The 23,419-nt window shown below is 35.4% G+C and overlaps 2 protein-coding genes across 3 annotated transcripts in view; both read right to left on the bottom strand.

Annotated features, from left to right (window-relative positions):
* The window catches only part of LOC131800326 (glutamyl aminopeptidase-like), a 50,827-nt gene extending 28,071 nt beyond the window's left edge, over positions 1–22,756 (bottom strand). Inside the window, exons 1-3 of one of the 2 annotated variants that reach the window (XM_059130746.1) lie at positions 22,606–22,756; positions 22,126–22,538; positions 13,741–14,111 (exon numbers count right to left, since the gene is read on the bottom strand). In XM_059130746.1, coding sequence (XP_058986729.1) covers positions 13,741–14,111; positions 22,126–22,538; positions 22,606–22,612 — 791 coding nt within the window. In that variant the 5' untranslated portion in view covers positions 22,613–22,756. Of the gene's footprint in view, positions 1–10,536; positions 10,630–13,740; positions 14,112–22,125; positions 22,539–22,605 lie in introns of those variants that run through there. The other variant, XM_059130745.1, reaches the window with a different exon arrangement.
* LOC101899124 (uncharacterized) lies at positions 17,141–17,674 on the bottom strand. Its single transcript, XM_005182073.4, has 2 exons — positions 17,571–17,674; positions 17,141–17,498 (listed from the first exon to the last, which is right to left on the bottom strand). Exons 1-2 carry the CDS (start codon positions 17,596–17,598, stop codon positions 17,215–17,217), a joined length of 312 nt encoding a protein of 103 aa, XP_005182130.2. The 5' UTR covers positions 17,599–17,674; the 3' UTR covers positions 17,141–17,214.
* Positions 22,757–23,419: the final 663 nt, after the last annotated feature.

The raw sequence follows: 23,419 nt of genomic DNA on the forward strand, positions 1-23,419 counted from the left end.
CAAAATTATTGCATTCAATTTCGAAAAATGAATATTTCTTTAATCATTATTTTAGATTGAAAAACTTAAATAAAAACTTTGGTGGAAGTCGGTTTGGCCGACAGATCCATACCATCAGTCAATATTCGATGATTTAAATATATTATGACTTGGTCAAGCAGAGCGGATTTTAAGCTTCTAAGCTTAAAATATTGCGAATTTTACAGCGATTATGTCAGACATAATTTCTAAATCGATTTTTCGACATCCCTCAGATTAAAGTAAAAAAAAAAAACAAGTAAAAAAGCTGTACGTTCGGCCGGGCCGAACTTTGAGTACCCTCCAACATTTGAAACTAATTTGGCAATTTTCAAAAAAATAAAATCCGTTAAAATCTTAAAAATTCCGATTGTAGACATTATATTAGGGTCTATACGACGACATGGACCTGCATAGGCAACTTTTGTCATAAGCCATTACAATATTCAAATGCAAAACTTGAAAAAAAAAATCGGTGAGTAATGTAGCTAACATCATCAAAATACCAAATATCGGGAGGCACCATTATATGGGGCTATACCAGAACGTGGACCTTCACAGACAATTTTCTGTCATAGGCTGTAGTAGCCATTACGAACTTCAAATGCCAAATTTGAAACAATTCCGGTGAGTAATGTTGCTAAAATCATCAAAATACCGAATATAGGGAGGTGCCGTAATATGAGGGCTATGCCAAAACGTGGATCTACACAGACAATTTTTCTGTCTTAGGCTGTAGTATCCATTACGAACTTCAAATAACAAATTTGAAACAATTCCGGTGAATAATGTTGCTAAAATCATCAAAATACCGAATATCGGGAGGTACCGTTTTTTGGGGTCTATACGAAAACGTGGATCTACACAGACAATTTTTCTGTCTTAGGCTGTAGTATCCATTACGAACTTCAAATAACAAATTTGAAACAATTCCGGTGAATAATGTTGCTAAAATCATCAAAATACCGAATATAGGGAGGTGCCGTTATATGAGGGCTATACCAAAACGTGGATCTACACAGACAATTTTTCTGTCTTAGGCTGTAGTACCCGTTACGAACTTCAAATGCCAAATTTCAAACAATTCCGGTGAAAAATGTCGCTAAAATCATCAAAATCCCGAATATAGGGAGGTACCGTTATATGGGGGCTATACGAAGATGTGGATCTACACAGACAGTTTTCTGTCATAGGCTGTAGTACCCATTACGAACTTCAAATACCAATTTTGAAACAATTCTGGTTGCTAAAATCCGCAGAATACCGATTTTGAAAGATTTCTGGTAAATAATGTCGCTTAAATCCCCAAAATACCGAATATCGGGAGGTTCGGTTATATGGGGGCTACACGAAGGCGTGGACCTGCACAGACAATTTTTTGTCATAGTCTGTAGTATCCATTACGAACTTCAAATACTAATTTTGAAACATTTCCAGTGAATAATGTAGCTCTAATCATCAAAATACCGAATATCTGGAGGTACCATAATATAGAGGCTATACGAAGACGTGAACCTGCACAGACAATTTTTTGTCTTAGGCTGTAGTATCCATTACGAACTTCAAATACCAAATTTGAAACAATTCCTGTGAATAGCATCGCTAAAATCATCAAAATACCGAATATTGGGAGGTATCATTTTGGCCCCCATATAAAGCAAAACGTGGACCTACATGGCCTATTTTCAATACCAAAAGTCCTGCAGACATAATATACATTTGAGTAAAATTTTATCAACCCACTTCATTACGTTCGGAAGCTAGAGTGATTTCTACAGACGGAGAGAATAGATATAGAATTTTAAGCTGATCAAGAATATGTATACTTTGTGGGGTCTAAAGTATATGTTTCGAGGTGTTACAAATGTAATGACAGTCTTAATACCCTCCATACTATTGTGGAAGGTATAATAATAAAAAGAAAACAAAAGAGGTTTTCAGGTTTTGATTAACAATTTTTCGACAACACCTCACAACAAAGTAAGAAACTCTTTAAAAAAAATTAAGAAAGAGATTTTTACACTTGTCAAAATTATTACTAACTACTAAAATAAACAAAGCTTAGTATAATCGCTATTTTTTCACTTTAGCACTGTGAAATTAACACTACCCCCGAAACGGTGATACCTAACACCATAAAAATTCGCTCAGCTCAAAACATAGCATCATTAATTTATTTATGGCGTTACTATTTTATGGCACTACTCTGTTTTTTTTTTTTGGATTTCAAAACTAGAAAATCTCAAGCAAATGTCATGAAAGACACAACATCATAAAAAACAACAAATGAAAACAAATTTTGCAAGCCATCGACCCACTGGCTGACTGACTGACATTCAGCGGCAGAAGCAGCAGCAAAAAAAAATTAATGAAAACCAAAATTTCAACAACAAAGAATCTATCTTAACATAGGAACTAAACAAAAAAAAAAAAACAAATGAAGAAGAAACAACAAAAAACTCAGCCCTGAAAGAAGAGCGAGGAAAAATATCAAGGCACTCAGCTAAAGAAAAGATGCTAAATACAAAGGAAAAAGCCAAGACTCGCAAAAAGAAACCGATAATAATGACAATAATAAATATAAAGCCAATTACCTGGACAAAACTTTACAATGTTTAATGACTTCTGGCAAACAATAACAGAAACAAATGGAGATAGTCATGGATGGAGTGTGTGTGAGAGAGAGAGAGAGCGAAAAACAAAAGTAACATCAAACAATGCAGTAGTCCAACGAAAGAAAGAAAGTAAAGAAACCAATAACCCGTATTCCATCACCACCAGCGAAAAAAGAAAACTTTTGCTTCTCCGCATGCCATTGGAGTGCACAGCTCAGCCATTCTGGAAAGTGGACACTAATAATGCAAAGAATGCGTGTACTACCTCTATTCCATTACCCGAGTAGTACATGTATACATATATCTATCTATTTGTCTGTCCGTCTGCTCACGTACTGAGTTAGCACTTGGCCATCCAGTTCTTGGTTGCATGGATGCAACCTGAATCTGAAATGAGAAGGAATGCTGCTGGCATTACGGACGCCCAGGTATGTAAAAAAACGCATTGCCAGCCGAAGCCAGAAGTGGTCAGAACCCCCCGGTTCAATGCATTTAATAATGGCATTAATCATGCTCCATGTCTGTCTGCCCGAATGAATGCCAATGGACTCGAAAGCAAATAGTACAGGAAAAAATGTAAACAAAAGAAACCTGACACATGACAGAGAGTGAATAAAGTGTTTAACACCATTTTAGATAGAGTATTGATCTTTTGAGGTTATTTTTCTTTGCATATACTGAGCTTTTTTAAATAATAATGCATTCAACAATGACACTATGAAATTCAACTGTTTTCCCCATCATTTCAGGAAACCCAAAGTGGATTATGAAAATAGATTTAAAAATGGAAGTAAGGTGTATGGGAGTTTTGAAATTTTACATGACAAGGTAACTCAAATTGAGGGGATAAGTTCACCACCTCTACCACAGTTTTTATACCCTCCACCATAGAATGGAGGGTATAATATACTCCACCATAGTATGGAGGATATATTAAGTTTGTCATTCTGTTTGTAAAATCTCGAAATATACATTTTAGACTCCACAAAGTATATATATTCTTGATCAGCATTAAATTCTATGTCGATAATGCGAAGTCCGTCCGTCTGTGGAAATCACTTTAGCTTCCGAACGAAATGAAGCAGGCAGATAAAATTTTACTCAAATCAATATTATGTCTGCAGGACTTTCGGTATTGAAAATTGGCCATGAATGTCCACGTTTTGGTATAGCCCTCATATATTAGTACCCCCGTATTTTCAGAATTTTGATGATTTTACCGACATTATTCAACGGAATTGTTTCAAATTTGGTATGTGAAGTTCGCAATGAATACTACAGCCTATGACAGAAAATTGTCTGTGCAGGTGCACGTTTTGGTATAGCCCCCTCTTCCCGATATTCGGTTTTTTGAATGATTTTGGCATTTGAAGTTCGTAATCGATATTACAGCCTCTGACAGAAAATTTTCTGTGCAGGTTCACGTCTTCGTATAGCCCCCCATATGGTGTACCTTCCAATAATCGGTGTTTTGATGATTTTAACAACATTATTCACGGGAGTTGTTTCAAATTTGGTATTTGAAGTTCGTAATAGATACTACAGCCAAAGACAGAAAATTGTCTATGTAGGTCCACGCCTTTGTATAGGCTCCCTTTAACGGTACCTCCCGATATTCGGTATTTTAACGATTTTAGTGACATTATTCACAGGAATTGTTTCAAATTTGATATTTGTAGTTCGTAATGAGCACTACAGCCTATGGAAGAAAATTTTCCGTGCAGGTCCACGTCCTGGTACAGGCCCCATATAACGGTACCTCCCGACATTCGGTATTTTAACGATTTTAGCGACATTATTCACCGGAATTGTCTCAAATTTGGTATTTGAAGTTCGTAGCGGATACTACAACCTATGCCAGAAAATTGTCTGTGCAGGTTCACGTTTTGGTATAGCCCCCACATCGGGTACCTCCCGATATTTGGAATTTTGATGATTTTACCGACATTATTCACCGGAATTGCTTCAAATTTGGTATTTGAAGTTGGTAATGGATACGACAGTCTATGACAGAAAATTGTCTGTGCAGGTCCAAGTCTTCGTATAGCCCCCATATAACGGTACATTCCGACATTTGGTATTTTAATGATTTTAGCGACATTATTCATTGGAATTGTTTAAAATTTGAAATTTGAAGTTTATAATGCATACTGCAGCCCATGACAGAAAGTTGTCTGTGCAGGTCCACGTCATCGTATAGACCCCAATATAACGGCTAAATTCGGTATTTTTAAGATTTTAACAGATTTTATTTTTTGAAAATTGCCAAATTCGTTCCATGTGTTGGAGGGTATTCAAAGTTCGGCCCGGCCTAACTTATAGCATTTTTTCTTGTTTTGTTTACGTTTTTTTACTAATAATTTTAGACGTTTCCAAACTGAGTCAAAATCAAACCCTCAATTCCTTATTTTTGGGGGAAGTGGTCAACGGAAGAAATATTCTAGAACAAATTTCATTATTAGTCACCACTGAAAATTAATCTATTTGTCCATCCATACATCAGGAAAATATACGAATCAATGATGTGAAATATAAGTGAAAATATTTCAATTTTTTATCTAATTTTGATGATGCTTGAAAGTAATGGAAAATTTCGTTTTAGGCAAAAAGTCTCAAAGGATGAAATATTCTACACAAAATTTCATTACAAATGTCAAAATATAACGTATAGCTAGGTTTAATAGTTTTTAAGAAAATTATATTAGAATCTTATGTACTACAAGTGCAACATATGTGTTTGTTTATTTTACTGTTAATTGAACACGTTTCCAATCTGAGTCAAAATCTCCCTTTAAACTTCATGTTTTGGAGAAAGGAACCCCTATATTTTGAGATACATTGCGCAATGTTAAATGTAGAGCTTTAACAATCATTGCTTAGAAAAATTGGCCATTTCGTTCCACCTTTTTAGTATAACCCTAAATAAGCTCAAATCCCGATTTCAAGTTTTTTTTTTTACGCTTTGGTCATACATTCAATTCAATTTCGCCAAATTTTGGTATTTCAAGTTCTTATTCTATAGAAACGCAGTTAACAAAAAGTTATTAATAAAAGTCCTTGTTTTGGTACGGTCCTTGTATAAAGATATCCCCTGATTTACGCTATGTTAAGGGACTTGGCCGGGGAAAAATCCATGAAAAAGGGAAATATTTCCGACTTTTTCCTTAATATATATCTTAAATAGAGTTTTCCTTTCTGTGGTAACTTATCTTTAAATTTGATGAAGAATGCTAGGAATTCTAATATAAATTTCTATCGGATTTGTCATCAAAACATTGCAGCCCCGTTTGACTCAATTCAATTTGTATATGAGTTGAGGCTCGTCAACAACTTCAAACAGCCAAGCCAACCCACCAACCAACACACAAGTTCGCAATCAACAACAACAGCAGCCACACAACTTTCTGGCCTAAATAGTAGTGGCGAACAGGTTTTAAAAACAATTTCTTTTCTTTCTATTCAAAAAAATTAAAAAAAAATTAGATGAATATCCCAATAAAAATATCTCAATTTGTTTGGAATTGAAATTTTATTTCGTTCACCTTTCATCAACGATCGACACCTTCAAACAACAGAAAAATGTTGCCTTTATTTTCCACTCCCCCCTTGGCATTGTTTACAAATAAATGCCAATGGAGATGATTACAATGAGTTGTTGTTTGTGTTTCGTTTTTTGCACTTGCACTGTAATAATTGTAATTTTCAACCATTGTTTATTGGTTATTGTTGTTTAGTTGAGTTTTGTTCTTTGTTTGTTGGTTAGCTGGTGTGTGAAGTTTTAAATGTTTGTAGTTTTTAGGTTTACTCAACCGTAACGCATACCAGAAGTATGTTTGGATAAATGTTTGTGGGACCATGGTACAATGAAAGTTGTATGGGAAGGTCTTCAAATAAGAAGGATTTTCGAAGTTTATTGGTAGGGGTTAAGGTGATACTACATTGAAATGTATAGCCAATAGGTGTTCAACGCCCTGAGAAAAGAAGTCAAGCAAATTTGATTAGCCATAGAAACCACGGCTTTCGAAATAACTTAACCGTGGGTATATTTTTTATAAGGGCTATTCCAAAACATGGACTGATATTGATAATATTTTTCATTGGGAGTTTCATTGGGTCCTCAAAAATGTGGTTTTAAAGTTTATTGGCAGCATTTAAGATGGACGCCTTAAGAAACTAATTTGATGCCAAATCGATGGAAATACATGGTCAAGGCCTTCGAAATAAATAAAAAGTGGGTATATCTTTACACAAAGGCTTTACCAAAACCTGGACTTATATTGATAATATTTTGCATGAAGGGTTCCTAGATTCACCCAAAATGTATTGAAACGTATGGTCAAAAACGTAAATAATATTTGAAATTAGGATGTAGCCTTATATGATGAGGGGCTATATCAAAAAGTTGATTGATATGGCCCATATTTTGTGCCAACGATTCAAGATGTAATCCTAAGATCTCTATCAAATATCAAAATATCGCAAAAGATATGCGAAGCATAGCTCAACATTTTGGAGACCCTTTGTTTATGGCTGTGGCAATATAGAGGCCCTTGTAAGTTTGGCCTTAGAGCCCAAAACACGTTTGGGATTTTTGATCTACAAACCGAGTATTATCAAATCCTTGAAATCAGGATATAGCGTTATATGATGAGGGGCTATAACAAAAAATCGGCCGATATAGCTCATATTTTGTGCCATATTTTGTGCCAACGATTCTAGATGAAGATCCTTAATTCTCTATCAAATATCAAAGCTATATCTTTAAATTTGCAAAATATAGCTCAACATTTTGGAGACTTTTTACGGCTATGGCAATATAAAGGCCCTTGAAAATTTGGTCTTAGAACCCAAAACACGTTTGGGATTTTGATCTACAAACCAGATCCTTGAAATCAAGATATAGCTTTATAACATGAGGGGCTATAACAAAAAGTCGGCCGATATAGCTCATATTTTGTACCAACGATTCTAGAAGTAGATCCTAATATCTCTAACAAATATCAAAGCTATATCCTTAAATTTGCGAAATATAGCTCAACATTTTGGAGACCCTTTGTTTATGGCTGTGGCAATATAGAGACCCTTGAAAATTTGGCCTTAGCACCCAAAACACGTTTGGAATTTTGATCTACAAACCGAGTATTATCAAATCCTTGATATCAGGATATAGCGTTATAGGATGAGGGGCTATAACAAAAAGTCGGCCGATAAAGCTCATATTTTGTGCCAAAGATTCTAGATGTAATTCTAAGATCTCTATCAAATATCAAAGCTATTTCTTTTGCGAAACATAGCTCAACATTTTGGGGACCCCTTGTTTATGGCTGTGGCAATATAGATACCCTTGAAAATTTGGTCTTAGATCCCAAAACTATTTGGGATTTTGATTTACAAAGCGATCACAGATAACAGGTCCACTTCGTATCTCCCACACCCAGATTAATTTTTGCACAGTGAAATTTTAAGAAAATTTACGTGGAATTTGAAAAAAGTGTTAAATTTGTCGATTAGGAAATAGGATGTTTTATTAAACAAAATTAATGATATTTTTTATGGTACATATTAACATTACCATTTTCTTTTGTTCAGAGATTCATAATGAAATTTAAAGTAGAATATTTCCTCCTTTGACACTCTTCCCAAAAAATACAGTGTAAAGGGAGATTTTGGTTTAGAATAAAAACGTGTCAAAATTTACAGTAACAAGTTTTGCCGACAGATTTATAACCCCAGCCCTGAGTTATGATTATTCTAATTGTTGACCCATTATGGGGAAGGTTCCGTAGCAATTGGCCAATATTTTCCAAATCGTATCTATCTAATACAGATCAAAAATATGTCCTGTTTTCAAAGAAAATCTAACATTTATATCCAATCATAATCATAAATTCCGATTAATTACATTTTCATCACAGATTTCTGGTGTTTTTTGTTTTTCAAAATTTTGAACCCTCCGTGGGGGAAGTACCAGAAAGAGTGATCTTCACACAAGACCTTGGATTAATAAAGTTAATCGCATGTGTGGAATTTGAAGAGATCCAGATGCTTATTTCGGTTTTTATGATCATTTTGGTTATTCGAAACTTTGACCCTCTATGGGAGAGGTACTAGAAGGAATGGTCCTATATCTTACCATCTTTATAACAGATCTTGTGTTGATAAAAATTTTGAGATTTGCCAAGTCTGAAAGAAATCGGATGTTAATTTCACGTTTTATGAGCTTCATGAATATTCAAAATTTTGACCCTTTGAGGGGGTGGTACGTGATGGAGTAGATCAATATATGCTCTCTTCACAGCAGACCTTGAATTAGTAAAAATAGTGGCATGTGCGAAATTAGAAGAGAACCGGATGCTTATTTTGGATTTTATGATCGCTTTGGTTATTCCATATTTTGACCCTTTGTGGGGAAAGTACCAAAATAAATGGTCCGATCTGTAGCATCTTTATAACAGATCTTGTGTTAATGGAAATATTGAGATGTACCAAGTCTGAATGGAATCGGATGTTAATTTCGTGTTTTATGAGCTTCATGAATATTCAAAATTTTGACCCTTTGTGGGGGAGGTACCAGAAAAAGTGGACCGATACATCCCACCTTCATACCAGACCTTGGATTAATAAAAATAATGTGATGTGTGCAATTTGAAGACAATCGGACACTTCCAACAATTTTTTTTAGAGTTATAATTATTTAAAATGTTGACCATTTATGGGGGAGGTACTTGATGGAGTGAACCGATATTTTCCATTTTCGCACCTGACCTAGAACGAATGCAAATATTACGATTTGCTAGTTGAAGCAAAAGCGGATTATCCTTTCTCTCTCTGTGCAGGTGTGGACCGATATTGCTCAACAGATTTTAGGTGAGAACTTATTATTACAAGTTGTCCCATTATTCCAGTGAAATTTTTCGAAGATGTCGATTTAATTTGTCTATATCCCGCAATTTCTCCCTGGTGTAAGGGTATCCAAAATAATCATTTTCGGCTTCAAAATTCCAAAAATGTATGACTTTTTTGGAAGTGACAAACTGTCCAACCTCCCCTCCCCCACAAAATTGGAAACAATAGCAATATATCTTTCGTTTCTTTCACTTGTTTTCAATTCGGGGGGCATTATTGATGAATGTTGTTTACGATCTTGTGGCGGCACCGTTTGTTGTTGTTGTTGTTGCTGTTGTGCCTGTTTCTATTGATAATGATGCGGTTTGAGACAAATGATGATTGTGTTTTTCTTTTCTTCTTTCGAATGTCTTTCGAAATGGAACTTCCTATTGATTTCACTTTCCTTTCAAACCAAACTTGCAGCCATGAAACTGAAGTCAAACTGAAGTTTCAAAATCAAACTCTGTTTTCCCTCTCACTCTATTTAAAGTTAATTAATTATTTTGCAGGCGGAAAATTTGAAGTAGGAACAACAAATGATGGTTGGCCACCTTCATCAGTCAGCAGGGATACCTTGACCTCGAATTTAATTTTGTTTTGGCGTTTATTTTTTTTTACTCTTCAAAGCAGCTGCTTGAACTTTCATTTCTTTGTCGAAACAAAAATAAATGATTTTTCTTTTCAAACCTTGGAAGTCAATTAGCTGGACATGCACTGAACAAAAATTGCTGGATAAACGCAGCTTAAAAAGCCTTGACTTGTGCGTCGCTATGATTTATGGATAATTTGTAGTTTCGATTTTTAAGAAAACAAAAAACCGAGATTTATTTGCACAAATTTAAATTAATTTTTTTTATTATTCGCAAAACACCAAAACTATTTCTTTTATTTTTTTCAAATATTCAATTTGCCGTTAAATTTTGTTTTTTTTATAAAAAAATTCCGTTATTTTGATTTTTCTTTGTGTGTCGATTTCTATTCAATTTTCGTTTGCCATTCAAAATTGAATTCGCACCGTGTAAATGCCGCTGTGGACCGCCTAACTTTGACCAACGTTCACTCTCAACTGATTTGTGTTTTTGGTTTCAATTCAACTGTAAAGACTTTTTGTGTAAAAAACCAACAATAACAACAACAAAAGCAGTAGAAAAAACACAACGGCGACAACAACATAAGCCACTCAGCCAGTCAGCCAGTCTGAACTGAACAACATTGTCCCCCCCAACCGTATCCCCACCTCCAACTAACACAAGACTTGGATGGCTGGATTAAAATATTAGTGTGATGGGGAGACTGATTCGGAGTGCGCCGAGGGAATTCGAAGCTGGCTTTCTTTGCCGATACTTGTTGCTCGACGTTGTGCATAGTGCGTTCGCAGAGCCAAGCTTTGTATTGGACTGGTTGATTTTTTGTTTTCCTGTTTCTCTTATTGTTGTTGTTGTTGCTTTTGTTGTTGTTGTCGTGTGTGCTTTTGCCCATCCACTGCATATTGTCGCTGAGACCGGCTTTTTGTATTGTTTTTGAATCGATTGGGGAGTAGATATCACAATGACCTAAGTCTCTCTTGGAGAGGCTTGTGAGATATAATTTTGCGCGCAACTTGTGTTGTTAAATTTTGGCAACACCAAGAGTTAGGCTTCGTTTACACTAAACTAATTCGCAAAACCAAGGAAAGGTAGTTGAACTTTTATGATTTAATTGGTTAGCTTAAAATTCTAAGATGATTTAGTCATGTCCGTTCGTGTGTTGTAATCACGCTAGAGTCAAAACGAATTAAGATAGAAAGCCAAAATTTGGCACAGATCCGTCTTTTGATCTGCAGACAGATCAAGTTCGATATTCGGTTTTTTGATACTTTTAGCCCCATTTTTTAATGGAATTGTCTGAAATTCAACACAAGGAGTTCCTTCTGAGTACTTTACCCCCTCGAAGAGAATGGTCTGTATAGGTCCACGATATCGTATTTCCAAATATAATGGAACCTCTCGATGTTTGGTATTTTGATTATTTTGGCCAAATGTTTGACCGGAATTGTTTCAAATCTCGTATTTAAAGTTCGTAATGGGTACTAAAATCTATGACAAATTTTGACTAATTGCGCATGCAGGTCCATATCGTATATCCCCCATATAACTATACCCCCCGATATTCGTTATTTTGATGATTTTAGCGACATTATTCACAGGAATTGTTTCAAATTTCGCATTTAAAGTTCGTAATCGGAACAAAAAATTGCGCATGTAGGTCGACGATATCGTATATCCGCCATATAACGATACTTCCCCATATTGGTTATTTTGATGATTTAAGCGACATTATTTACCGGAAATGTTTCAAATTTGATATTTGAATTCCGTAATGGATACAGCCTATAACAGAAAATTGTACGTGCAGGTTCACGACTTCGTATAGCCCCTTCATATGGATAACACCCTATATTCGGTATTTTGATGATTTTAGCAGAATTTTTTAACGGATTTGAAAGTTGTCAAATTGGTCCCAAAGAGTGGGGGATATTCAAAGTTCGTCCCGGCCGAATTTATTGTTTTTTTATTTTTATTTTTTTAAGCAGCATAATTTCCGAGTCGCCTGAAAAACTATCGAAAAACTTCAGTCTCTAAAATATTTCCATTTATTGAAGACTAATAGTGTATTACATCTGTAGAAGAGAAAATAATAAATTATAATAGCTGGTTCAACGCCACCATACGAAATTCCTAGAAACCAACAATGACCTCAACATCACATTTTAGAATTTTAGCTGTATTCCTTCATCTAATACAAAATGTACATCAATTTAGTACTTTTCGTATAACCTCGAAATCTCAAACCCAGATACCATCAGTAATCAAAATATCGAATTTTAGAATTGTATCTCTACCAAATTTAGTACTATTTGGTACTTTTTGTACAATTATAGTACACTTTTCCGAATCCAACTCCACATCTTAACCCCAGACACTAACATTGACATCCTTATCAAATTTCGGGATTTCAGCGCTATTCCTTCACCCAATTTAGTACTTTTCGTACATTACACATTTCCGAAAACACCTACATATATCTACGCTACACTTGAATACCGACCTTAATTTAAAATTTCAAACTCCAATACAAAACTTAGCACATACAGTACTATTTAGTACCTTTCGTGTACTTGTAATACACATTTCTAAAACCAACTCCAAATCTCAAACCCAAATACCATCAGTATCCTAAATATCAAATTTCAGAATTTTATCCCACAGCCATATCAAATTTCAAGATTTCAGCTCTGTTCCTTCGACGAATACCAAATTTAGTACTTTTCGTACAATTATAGTACACATTTTCAAAATCATCTCTGCATCTCAATTCAAAATACCAACAGAGACCTCTATATGATTTTTTGCGATTCCAGCTCTATCTCTTCACCTTATACCAAATTTAGTACCATTTAGTACTTTTTTAGCACAGCCAAATCTCCAATCCAGATACCATCAGTAATCTGAATATCATCTCTATTCCTTCGCCCAATACGAGTCATAGTACCATTCAGTACTTTTCATACAATTATAGTACACATTTTCGAAATCACCTCCTAATGTCCAAGCAAACTTCAGGCACTTTCTGTTCACTCAATACCAAATTGTACTAAATATGGTGCACATTTCCGAAAACACCTTCAAATCTATACCATCAGCGATCTAAATATCAACTTTCAAAATTTTCGCAAGCCTACCACCAACAGGGACCCCAATATAAAATTTTAGTAAATTTAAAAATTTGTTACGAATTTCCAAAAAAAAAAAAAAAAAACTGGAAATACCATTTTCCAAATCCATAGAACAGGTTGAATATTTTACTGCAATTAACCGTTTTGTAGAAATTTCAGTTTATCAGAAATAACAGCAGGTAATATAACACCAATATCAGTGCCATCCCGCTGTGATAGCAAACCGACTAGAAAAACTGTTCCGCTGACAAAATTAAGTGCTTTGACACAGAAATTTGGTATCATAACAATACGTTCATGCTGGGAAACGCCCCTTATACATACTAATGCAGAAAATCGAATAACAGCATTTACATATCAAACCTTGTTCGAAATAAAAAAGTAGAAGAGGTGAATGATATTTTTAAATTCCACCAAATGTAAATTATTATAAATAAATATTTTCTTCTAAGAAATGCTTTTGTCATAATTTTTCTTAAGAAAAAAAGAACTATTCCAACTTACCTCGATTTTCCCGTTGGATCCAAATACGAACTGTGATAGATGCCAGTCAAACCGCCCAAATCGCATTCATATGAAATCGAAACTACATAGGGCATTCCCGTGTACAACAACTCCTCCAATTCGATGAACAACATTTCACGTTCCTCTGACAAATAGAATTTCTTGATGCGAATACGCATGCGCGCCATCATATTCAGAATGCTGATGCCTTCAATTTTCAAAGCACGGGCATTTAGGACAATCAAATTGGTTACAACATCTATTTCGATTTGAATCGAAACGGTTCCAGTGCAAGTTTTCGCCACCAAATCGGGATGAATGTAGAGTTTGTATTTGATGGGGCGAATTTCGCGGGGTAGACGATAGACAACCTGGAATTTTAAGAAAGAGAGTGAGGGATTAGATTTTTATATCTATCTACATATGCATATAAAAGATTAGTGAAATAACTGCCCGACTGAGAACGATGACGATGTGAATGGGTCACATACAACCTAAAAATACCCCTTGCCAAAAGTAGGCGGACATCGATCCAGATTAAGGTATATATCTCATATATGTTCTATCCTATCTAGAACTAAAAAAAGTCTGTCGGCGTTTTGACTTTTTACGTAACTTAAATATAGGGGGGAAATTCACAATTGCGGATTGACAGGGGAAAAATTCCCCCCTGTTTCACAATTGCGGATTAAGATTCTGGAATTTTTTTAGGTATATAGTGTCTTGGTGGCAAAAATACAAGGATTTTTTAGTAACATTTAGTACGCATATACAAAAAAATCCACACCTTTCCATACCAGACATTTCCATACCAGAAAATTAGTACCTTTAAGTGATTTTCGTATAATTTTAATACTCAATTGCAAAACTCAATTCTAGACACCAATATTTATCGCAATATTAAATTTCACGGTTTCAGAACACACGCCATACCAAATTAAGTAATATTTAGTACTTTTCGAACAACTATAGTACGTAATTCCATACCCACTTCCAGATCACAACTTACATACTAACAGTTTGTAAATATTAAATTTCAGAATTTTATCCCTATCCCTATTGGTTGTACCAAGTCCAAATTTAGTACCATTTACTATTTTTTGAAAAATTTCACTCAAAACTATATACCAACGGCGGTCCCCATACCAAATTTCAGAATTCCAACTCTATCCTAATACAAAATTCCAAATGTACTTCCTTCTCTCCACCCTAGATACAAACACATTTTTTGGCATTTGACACTTTTTGTGCGTACTCGACTAAAGACACCAACATAGACATGTATATCAAATGTCAGGATTTCAGCTTTTTAATTTCTCCCATTACCAAATTTAATATTATTTAGTACTTTTCGTACAAATATTGTACACATTTCCAAGACCACCTCCTTACCTCAATTCCAGATACCAACAAAGTCCTCATTGTCAAATTTGAGGATTTGAGCTCTATCCTTCACCCAATATCCAATTTAGTGTCATTTATTACTATTCGGCATTTCCATGGGACAGATTTCCAAACCACCGCCAAATCTCAAACACAGATACCTTTAGTAATCTAAATATTAAATTTCCAAATTTTATCTCTATCCCTTCACCCAGTACCAAATATAGTAGCATTCAGTACTTTTCGAAAAATAGTTGTAAACTATTCCGAAACCACCTCCATGTGTCCAGGGTCCACTCGAACAACGACCGTAGTACCAAGTTTCAGATTTCAAGCACTATCTGTTCACCCAATATAAAATTGTACCAAATATAGTACGATTTAGTACTTTAGTACGTATACTTGTAGTACACCTTTCCAAAATCACCTCCAAATCTCAAGCCCAGACCCAAAATATAGTACCATTCAATACTTTTCATACAACAATTTCCGAAATCACACATGAACAGCGACCCTCAGATAAAATTTCAGATTTCAAGCATTATATGTTACCCCAGTACCATGTATGGTACTACTTAGTACTTTTCGTACACTTGTACACATTTCCAAAACCACCTTCTTGTATCAATTTTATTTCCCCAACTTAATTCTTATACCAAATATGAAGATTTTAGCCCTGTCCGTTCACATAACAGCAAATGTAGTACTTTTTAGTGCTTTTAGTACACTTATTCGAACTTCCAAAATTAAAACTATGGTACACCTATCCTAGACTCCATATGAGACCCTCATTTCGAATTTGAGAATTCTATCCGTTGGGATTAATTACACTCGCAACCATATGGCTAGAGAGGGTATATATCATTTGATACCCCCAAAAGTGTCTCATCGTATCTTTATCTTTGGGCCAAATCCGTCTCATGACATTTGGAGCCGATCTAGCGATGATCGTCCGTCCCTCTGTCTGCCTGTCTAGCTAGCTGCTGCGACCGATAACTCTCAAAGGGAGTATCCGATTTGATCCAAACTTGGTACATCGTGATATTATTGTCAAACTTAGATCGAGTTCGGAGATGGGCAATATCGGTCCATTCCTTCTGGTACCTCCCTCACAAAATGTCAATGTCAATTTACTGCACAGAAAGAGAAAGGATTATCGGATTTTGCTCCAACTTTGCAAATCCCAATATTTGCGTCAGTGCTAGGTCAGGTGCAATATGAACAATATCGGTCCACTCTATCAAGTACCTCCCCCACAAAGGGTCAAAATTTTGAAAAATTATAACTCTTATATAATGTGGTGTAAGAGTTCGATTGTGTCCAAATTACATAAATCAAAATATTTTTGAAATATATCGGTCCACTCCATCAACATCAACATTCAACATTCAAATTTTGGAATATCCATGAGGCTCTCAAAACGCGAAATTAACTTTCGATTCCATTCAGACTTGGCACATCTTAATATTTCCATTAACACAAGATCTGTTATAATGATGGAAGAGATCGGACCATATCTCCCCCCTCAAAGGGTCAACGTTTTGAATGACCAAAACGATCTTAAAAACCGAAATAAGCATCCGATTCTCATCAAATTTCTTACTTCTCAATATTTTTATTAGCATAAGATCTGTATCGGTCCACTCCTTCTAGTACCTTCCCCACAAAATATCAACATTTTTAAAGGAAATAATTTACCGCACATAAAGAGAAAGAAAACTCCGATCTTGCTCCAACTTTACAAATCCTAATATTTTCATCAATGCTAAGTCAGGTGCAAAAATTGAAAATATCGGTGTACTCCATCAAGTACCTTCCCCTTACATAGATGACAATATTTTTATTAACACAAGGTCTGCTGTGAAGGTGGATGTATCGGCCCACTCCTTCTGGTACCTCCTCCATAAACGGTCAAAATTTTGAATATCCATGAAGATCAAAGAACACTGTGGCAAATGAATTCACGTTCTTTAAGTTCGGTTTTTTTACCAATTCTCATCAAAAATATTTCTAACTAATAAAATCATAAAATTTATTTTGAATGATGTAACGTAGATAGCTATAATTTCCGTAGGTTATCCGAATACAAATTTAAGGTAAAACTGGTGGAGGCGGTGCTGTTTCAGGGGCAGCTGTGGTTGTGGTCTGTATCGGCGGCTGTGGCACCGAAAATGTAGTGGTCGATGTTGCCTCTGTCGTTGTGGATGTTGTTGCCATATTCTGTATATATAATTCCAAAATTTCCAATTTTTGGCGAGCTTCCTTCAGGTCATGGGACATATTAGAAGTTTCAACGGACAAAACTACTACAACCACAATTAGGATGGTGCAAAGTAAACCCAGGAATATGGCCAAATGGCGAGCTGTACATTTTTCTGGAGGGGGTGAACATTTTGTTATTTTACGTGTGTAAGAAGTGTCAGGAACATATCACCAAATTTTCTTACCCTTAATTGAAGTCAAAGCGCTGTTCATGTTTGCTATTTGTTTTGCCTTGGCTTTGTTTTTCGCGGAACTTTAAAAATACAACTAAACACTAATTTGAAATTTTTGGCCAGTCAGTTGGTCACTTTTTCGATTAAGACATTTATTGGCCAATTTTTTTTATTGTCCAAAGGGGGGCTCATAAAACTTAACGAATATTTCTCTTTTGATCGATAACTGATATCTCAAGATAACATTTTGTGGTTGACCAGCAACAATATCTTTGGACGATATTTATTTTGGATTTGGCCAAAACGATAAGGCCATGGCTGTAATTAACCCCAGAAAGCCGCCTCTAACGTCCGATCGTAGTGCATACATACATATTTGAGATATTTATCGCCGATATATAACATAAATGAAATGTCATTCTTGTGACCATTATAAATATGAAAATAATAATTGTTTTTTTTTTAATATTTTTGTTATCAAAGCAATCGAAATTTTCGTTGAGTGCCACATTAAGATTTCCTCCTAAATTTTTCGAATCTGTTATTGGGCCAATTTATGGTCAATCTGGGTGGAATGTTTTCTTACTTTGGTTTTATTCTTTGATAGCATTTATATTGCACTTTTTGGCGTTTATCGTATTTGGGTTTTGGAAATTATGGCCAGATATCGAATACGATATGGGGAATTGGTGTCATTTTCGAATTTAGATATTTGTGGTTGAAAATTGTAGGCTGTTATTTTCTGATGATTAAATTGTACTTTTTTACTTTGAATTATAACTATTTATGATTTTTTAAAATCGAAGGAGGAAGATAGCCGCGGATAAAAGATTCATACTTAAATCACTTATGTCCATATCTCCGAGAAACTCAAACGAATTCGAGTAGAGAATGAAACTCGCTTCAAGTCGACTGGGAGCACTCCTGGGAGCAGAAAAAACAAAACGAGGAAAAATCTATTTTTCGGTTTCGCTCGAATATGGCTCGAGTAGGCTTTGTCAATTTTAGAATGAGAGCAAAATTCGTTGGAAAACGAGCAGATTTTACTTATGACGAGAACTCGTTTATTTTTATACTCTCCACCATGCATAGTATGAAGGGTATATTAAGATCGTGATTCCGTTTGTAACTCAGCGAAATATTAATTATGCCCTACACCACTTAGTGGCAAGGATATTATGTCTTTGTGCATTTGTTTGTAACAATGAGAAGGGAGCGAGGTAGACCCATAGTTATTTTTGAGGATCTTTATAGAATCACTTTCTGAGTCGATTTATGCATGTCAGCCGTCTGTCCATGTATTCTTGTGAACAAAATGCAGGTTGCATTTATTATCCGATTGATATGAAATTTTACAAACAATATTTATTTAGCCCAAGGACGAACCCAATTGAAATTGGTGACAATCGAATCAGATTTAGATCAGATTTATATCTTCAACCGATTTCGGGCTAATCGTGCACCAAATGGCCAATACAAATCCAAATGACCTGAATTTTGGTACATCCCACCGAATTCAGTCTAGAAGCAAGGGCATGAAATTTGATGAAAATAGGTTCAGATACTCCCATGTGTATGTTTATCCCCAAGAAGAGAATTGTCCCCAAGAAGAGAATTGTGTACATAGGTCCATGATATCGTATTGTACCCCCACGATATTCGGTATTTTGATAATTTTGGCGACATTATTCGCCCGAATCGTTTCAAACTTCGTATTTGAAGTTCCTTCTTTCTAGGTCTTCTTATAGGCCCCTTATATCGGTATCTCCCTCTATTCGGTATTTTCATGATTTTAGCTCCAATATTAAGCCGATTTTTTAAGTTTCGTATTTGAATATTGTAATAGCCTATGACAAAATTTGCCTACAGCTATATTTAAGATTTTATCAGAATTTTTAATGGATTTTATTTTTTTGAAAATTTTCAAATTCGTTCCAAATAGTGGAGGGTATTAAAAGTTCCGGGCGAACTTACTACTTTTTTATTTCTTTTTTATGCTCTTGTTGTATTTATATCACTCCTTCCCCTCCTCGTATCACCCCTCCCCTTCTTCCCATATTCTCTACCTCTTCACAACTCCCCTTTATCCTTCTTCACAAATCCCCTTACCCCCTTCTTTCCAACTTTCCCTTCCCCCTTCTCTCTTTTTAAAAAATATACTCAGTAAAATTCTCCCAATCTACGAGCAATCCTGCTCCCGATCAAGTTTGGCTCCCGAATGAAAATGAAGAAATCCTTCTTATGCCCAATTATAATGGAAATTTTGGTGCGGATTATTTCCTCAAAAAATCATCAAATATTTTTAAAATCAGCAGTGACGCGAAAATTAAAATCCTTAATGGGTTACATAGTTAGGACAGTGCGAGTTAGACGATCAAATAAACTAAACACTTGAAATTTGGCAGGAGAATCAAGTTTGGAAAGTAAATTTGATATATAAAGGTGGTTTTGCGAAGTGTGTGAACTATACGGAATGGTACTAAATTTTGAACAGTTTGGTTTAGGATGAACAGTTGAAGCTGGAATTTTGAAACTTGGTATTCGGGTCCATGTTGGCTTTTGGTTTGTGATAAAGAAGTTGTTTTGGAAATGTGTACTACAAGTACTAAATAGTACTATACTTGGTATTGGGTGTACAGATAGTGTTTGAAATCTGAAATGTGTCATTTGGATTGCTGTTCACGTGTAGCCTGGACATATGGAAGTGATTGCGAAAATGCGTAGTTTAATTGTACGAAAAGTTCCCAATGGTATTACATTTGGTATTTGGTGAAGGGATAGAGGTAAAATTCAGAAATCTGATACTGATTACTGATGGTATTTGTGTTTGAGATTTGGCGGTGACTTGAAAATTCCTCCTTAATTTGTACGAAAAGTACTAAATGGTACCAAATTTGGTATTAAATAAAGGAATAGAGCTGAAATTCTGAAATTTTATTTCGAGGTCCCTGTTGGTATCTGGAGATAGCCTTGGAGATGTGTACTATAATTGTACAAAATGTACTAGATAATATTAAATTTTGTATTGAATCAAGGGATTTAGTATTGAGATCTCTGTTAGTTTTTGGAATTGAGATTTGGTGGTGGGTTTGGAAATACCTACTATGTTTGTATGAAAAGTACTAAGTGGTACGAAATTTGGTATTGGATGAAGGAATAGAGTTGAAATTTGATGTTGAGGTCTCTGGGATTTAGAAATGGAGGTGGATGCGGAAATGTGTACCATAATTGAACGAAATACTTTTTGTACTATTATAGTATATAGCCTTAAATTTGGTATTTGGAATAGAGCGAAAATCCTGAAATTTGATTTGATTTTGGAAATGTGTACTATATTTGTTTAAAAAGTACTAAGTGTTACTAAATTGGGTATTAGATGAAGGGATAGATCTGGAATCCAGAAATATTAGATAGAGGTCTCTGTTGGTATCTAGTGTTGAGACCTGGTAGTGGTTTTGGAAATGCTCTAAGCGTAGAAAAAAAGCTGAAATTCTGAAATCTGATATCGAGTCTAGAGTGGACAGAAAGATGGTGCTAACCGTACGAAAAGTATTGTATTAAGTTTGGGATTGTGTATTAGTTTAGAGCTGGAATTCTGAAATTAGATTTTGAGATCTCGTTTGGTATCTGGTGGTGGTTTTGAAAATGCGTATGTACTATAATTCATCGAAAAGTACTAAGTGGTACTAAATTTCGTAATGGGGGAAATTATAGAGCTGAAACCTGTAATTTGATATTGAGGTCACTGTTGCTTTTTAGGGTTTACACATGGAGGAGTTGAAATAGTTTTGGACAGAGAAAATAGATTGGATTTTATAATCGTTTTGGTTATTCAAAACTTTGATCTTCTGTGGGGGAGGTACCAGAAAGAATGGTCCGAGCTCCACCATCTTCATAACAGATCTTGTGTTAATGGAAATATTGAGATGTGCCAAGTCTGAATGGAATCGGATATTAATTTCGTGTTTTATGAGCTTCGTGAATATTCAAAATTTTGACCCTTTGTGGGGGATGTACCGATATATTCCATCTTCACACCAGACCTTGGGTTAAAAAAAATTTTTTGTAATGTGTCTAATTTGAAGAGAACCGGATGCTTATTTCGGATTTTATAATCGTTTTGGTTTTTCAAAACATCGATCCTCTGGGGGGAAGTATCAGAAGGAATTGTCCGATCTCTCACATCTTTATATCAGACCTTGTGTTGATGGAAATACTGCGATGGGCCAATTCTGAATAGATTCGGATGTTAATTTCGCATTTTATGAGTTTCATGGATATTCAAAATGTTGACACTTTGGGGAGTAGGTCCCAGAAGGAGTACGCGAAGTAGCGGGACCTTGCTGGTATTACAAATTTGTATTATGCAATATTTTGTATAATGGCGTATTTTTCCTCCATAACTCTTATGAAGAGTTCATTACATTAATATAATCATTATAACTAGCTTCTTTGGAACTCCTTGAAGTATGATATAAGGTGGAACTCCTTTTTTCGCAAAGTCATACTTCCGATTTCAGTTCATATGTTGTTGGTTAATACTTATTTTTTAATATTAAATCCTTACCTCTTCTGGATTTGGTAGTCCTGGGGGCAAGGTTGGGAAAGTTGGATCTACACCTGGGGCTGTGGGCCATGATGGCAATGTTGGAGTTCCCTGAGAGCTGCTGTCTGTAGAACTGCTCCCTGTAGAACTGCTCTCTGTAGAACTGCTGCCAGTGGATGAACCGCTACCACCACCAGTGGTACTATCCGTCGTTACACTCGAAGGCGGAGCTGGTGTTGTTTCCGATGATGATGGTACTGAAGGAGTTGTTTGCGTAGTAGGTGGCGATGCTGTGGAAATCATATCCAGTTTATCCAAAGCATCCTGTAGGTCATTCTCCAAATCGGCCTTTTCCACGGCCAGGACAATGGTGGAGATACAGAAGGCTGTTGTGGCCAAGCCAAAGAAAATGGCAATATTTTTGGCTGTCAACACTGCAGGAAACGAAAATTATATGGCATTCATTTTTTGAGCCCCCTTTGCAGCATTTAGAGAACTTACGCAACATATTTTCCTTGGGGAATTAGATAATATTAGCTATGAAGAAAACAGGGAAATTAATTCTCATTCCCTGTCGATATCATTTAACTCTGCACTGATATTCTCGATTCGACTGAAAATCGTAGACTGGCAATTAACGGCAATCTGACTTTGCACCTAGACTTGATTTCGGATTCCTAGTCCACATAGTCGTCGTCGGCGCCCTCGTTTTCGTTTTTGCTTTTACCACATCACAAGTCTCCACAATGGGTTATCAATCCATTCCATCCAGATAGGATATTATCACAGATTTTATCGTTTCGGACTCGCTAGATGTGATTACTTTATTGTCTGCTATTTATGGGACGTGAGACGACAACAATAGCCCCAACACTATGGCGATTGTTTACGCTGTTCGAGGCTTGTAAAACATCTGAAGCAATTTGCCATTGATTGCCATCATAAAGCCACCAAATTGCAACAGAACTTTGGGACATTTTTTTCACCTAAGTAGATATGGTAGGGCGTATAGATAAACTTGTTCAATTTTTTCAATAGTTCTAACTAACTTTTATTTATGAATAAATCATAAAACAAAAACAAATATTTTTGCTCTAAAAGAGACTCTTTGGGAATCGCACCGAAACTAAAACAAAAAATTGTTTTTCCCTAGACACATAAGCAACTTATCCGACAGAAATTAAATAAATTCCGAATATAATTCCTCAAAAATTACGAAATTTCACATTTATTTGTCCTTACAATAAGGTTCGTTCGCCGAACCCTTGTGGAGAAAAAAATGCCGGCGAATAATTACCCACTTCATAAATGTTAT

Source organism: Musca domestica, unplaced genomic scaffold (assembly GCF_030504385.1).
Source record: "Musca domestica strain aabys unplaced genomic scaffold, Musca_domestica.polishedcontigs.V.1.1 79, whole genome shotgun sequence".
Lineage (NCBI taxonomy): Eukaryota > Metazoa > Arthropoda > Insecta > Diptera > Muscidae > Musca > Musca domestica.

Excerpts from the sequence above, each read along its gene's own strand:
- LOC101899124 (XM_005182073.4), bottom strand. The coding sequence starts at position 17,598 with ATGAACAGCGCTTTGACTTCAATTAAGG. Across the intron at positions 17,499-17,570 it reads CGCTTTGACTTCAATTAAGG|AAAAATGTACAGCTCGCCAT; the intron begins GTAAGAAAATTT and ends CACCCCCTCCAG.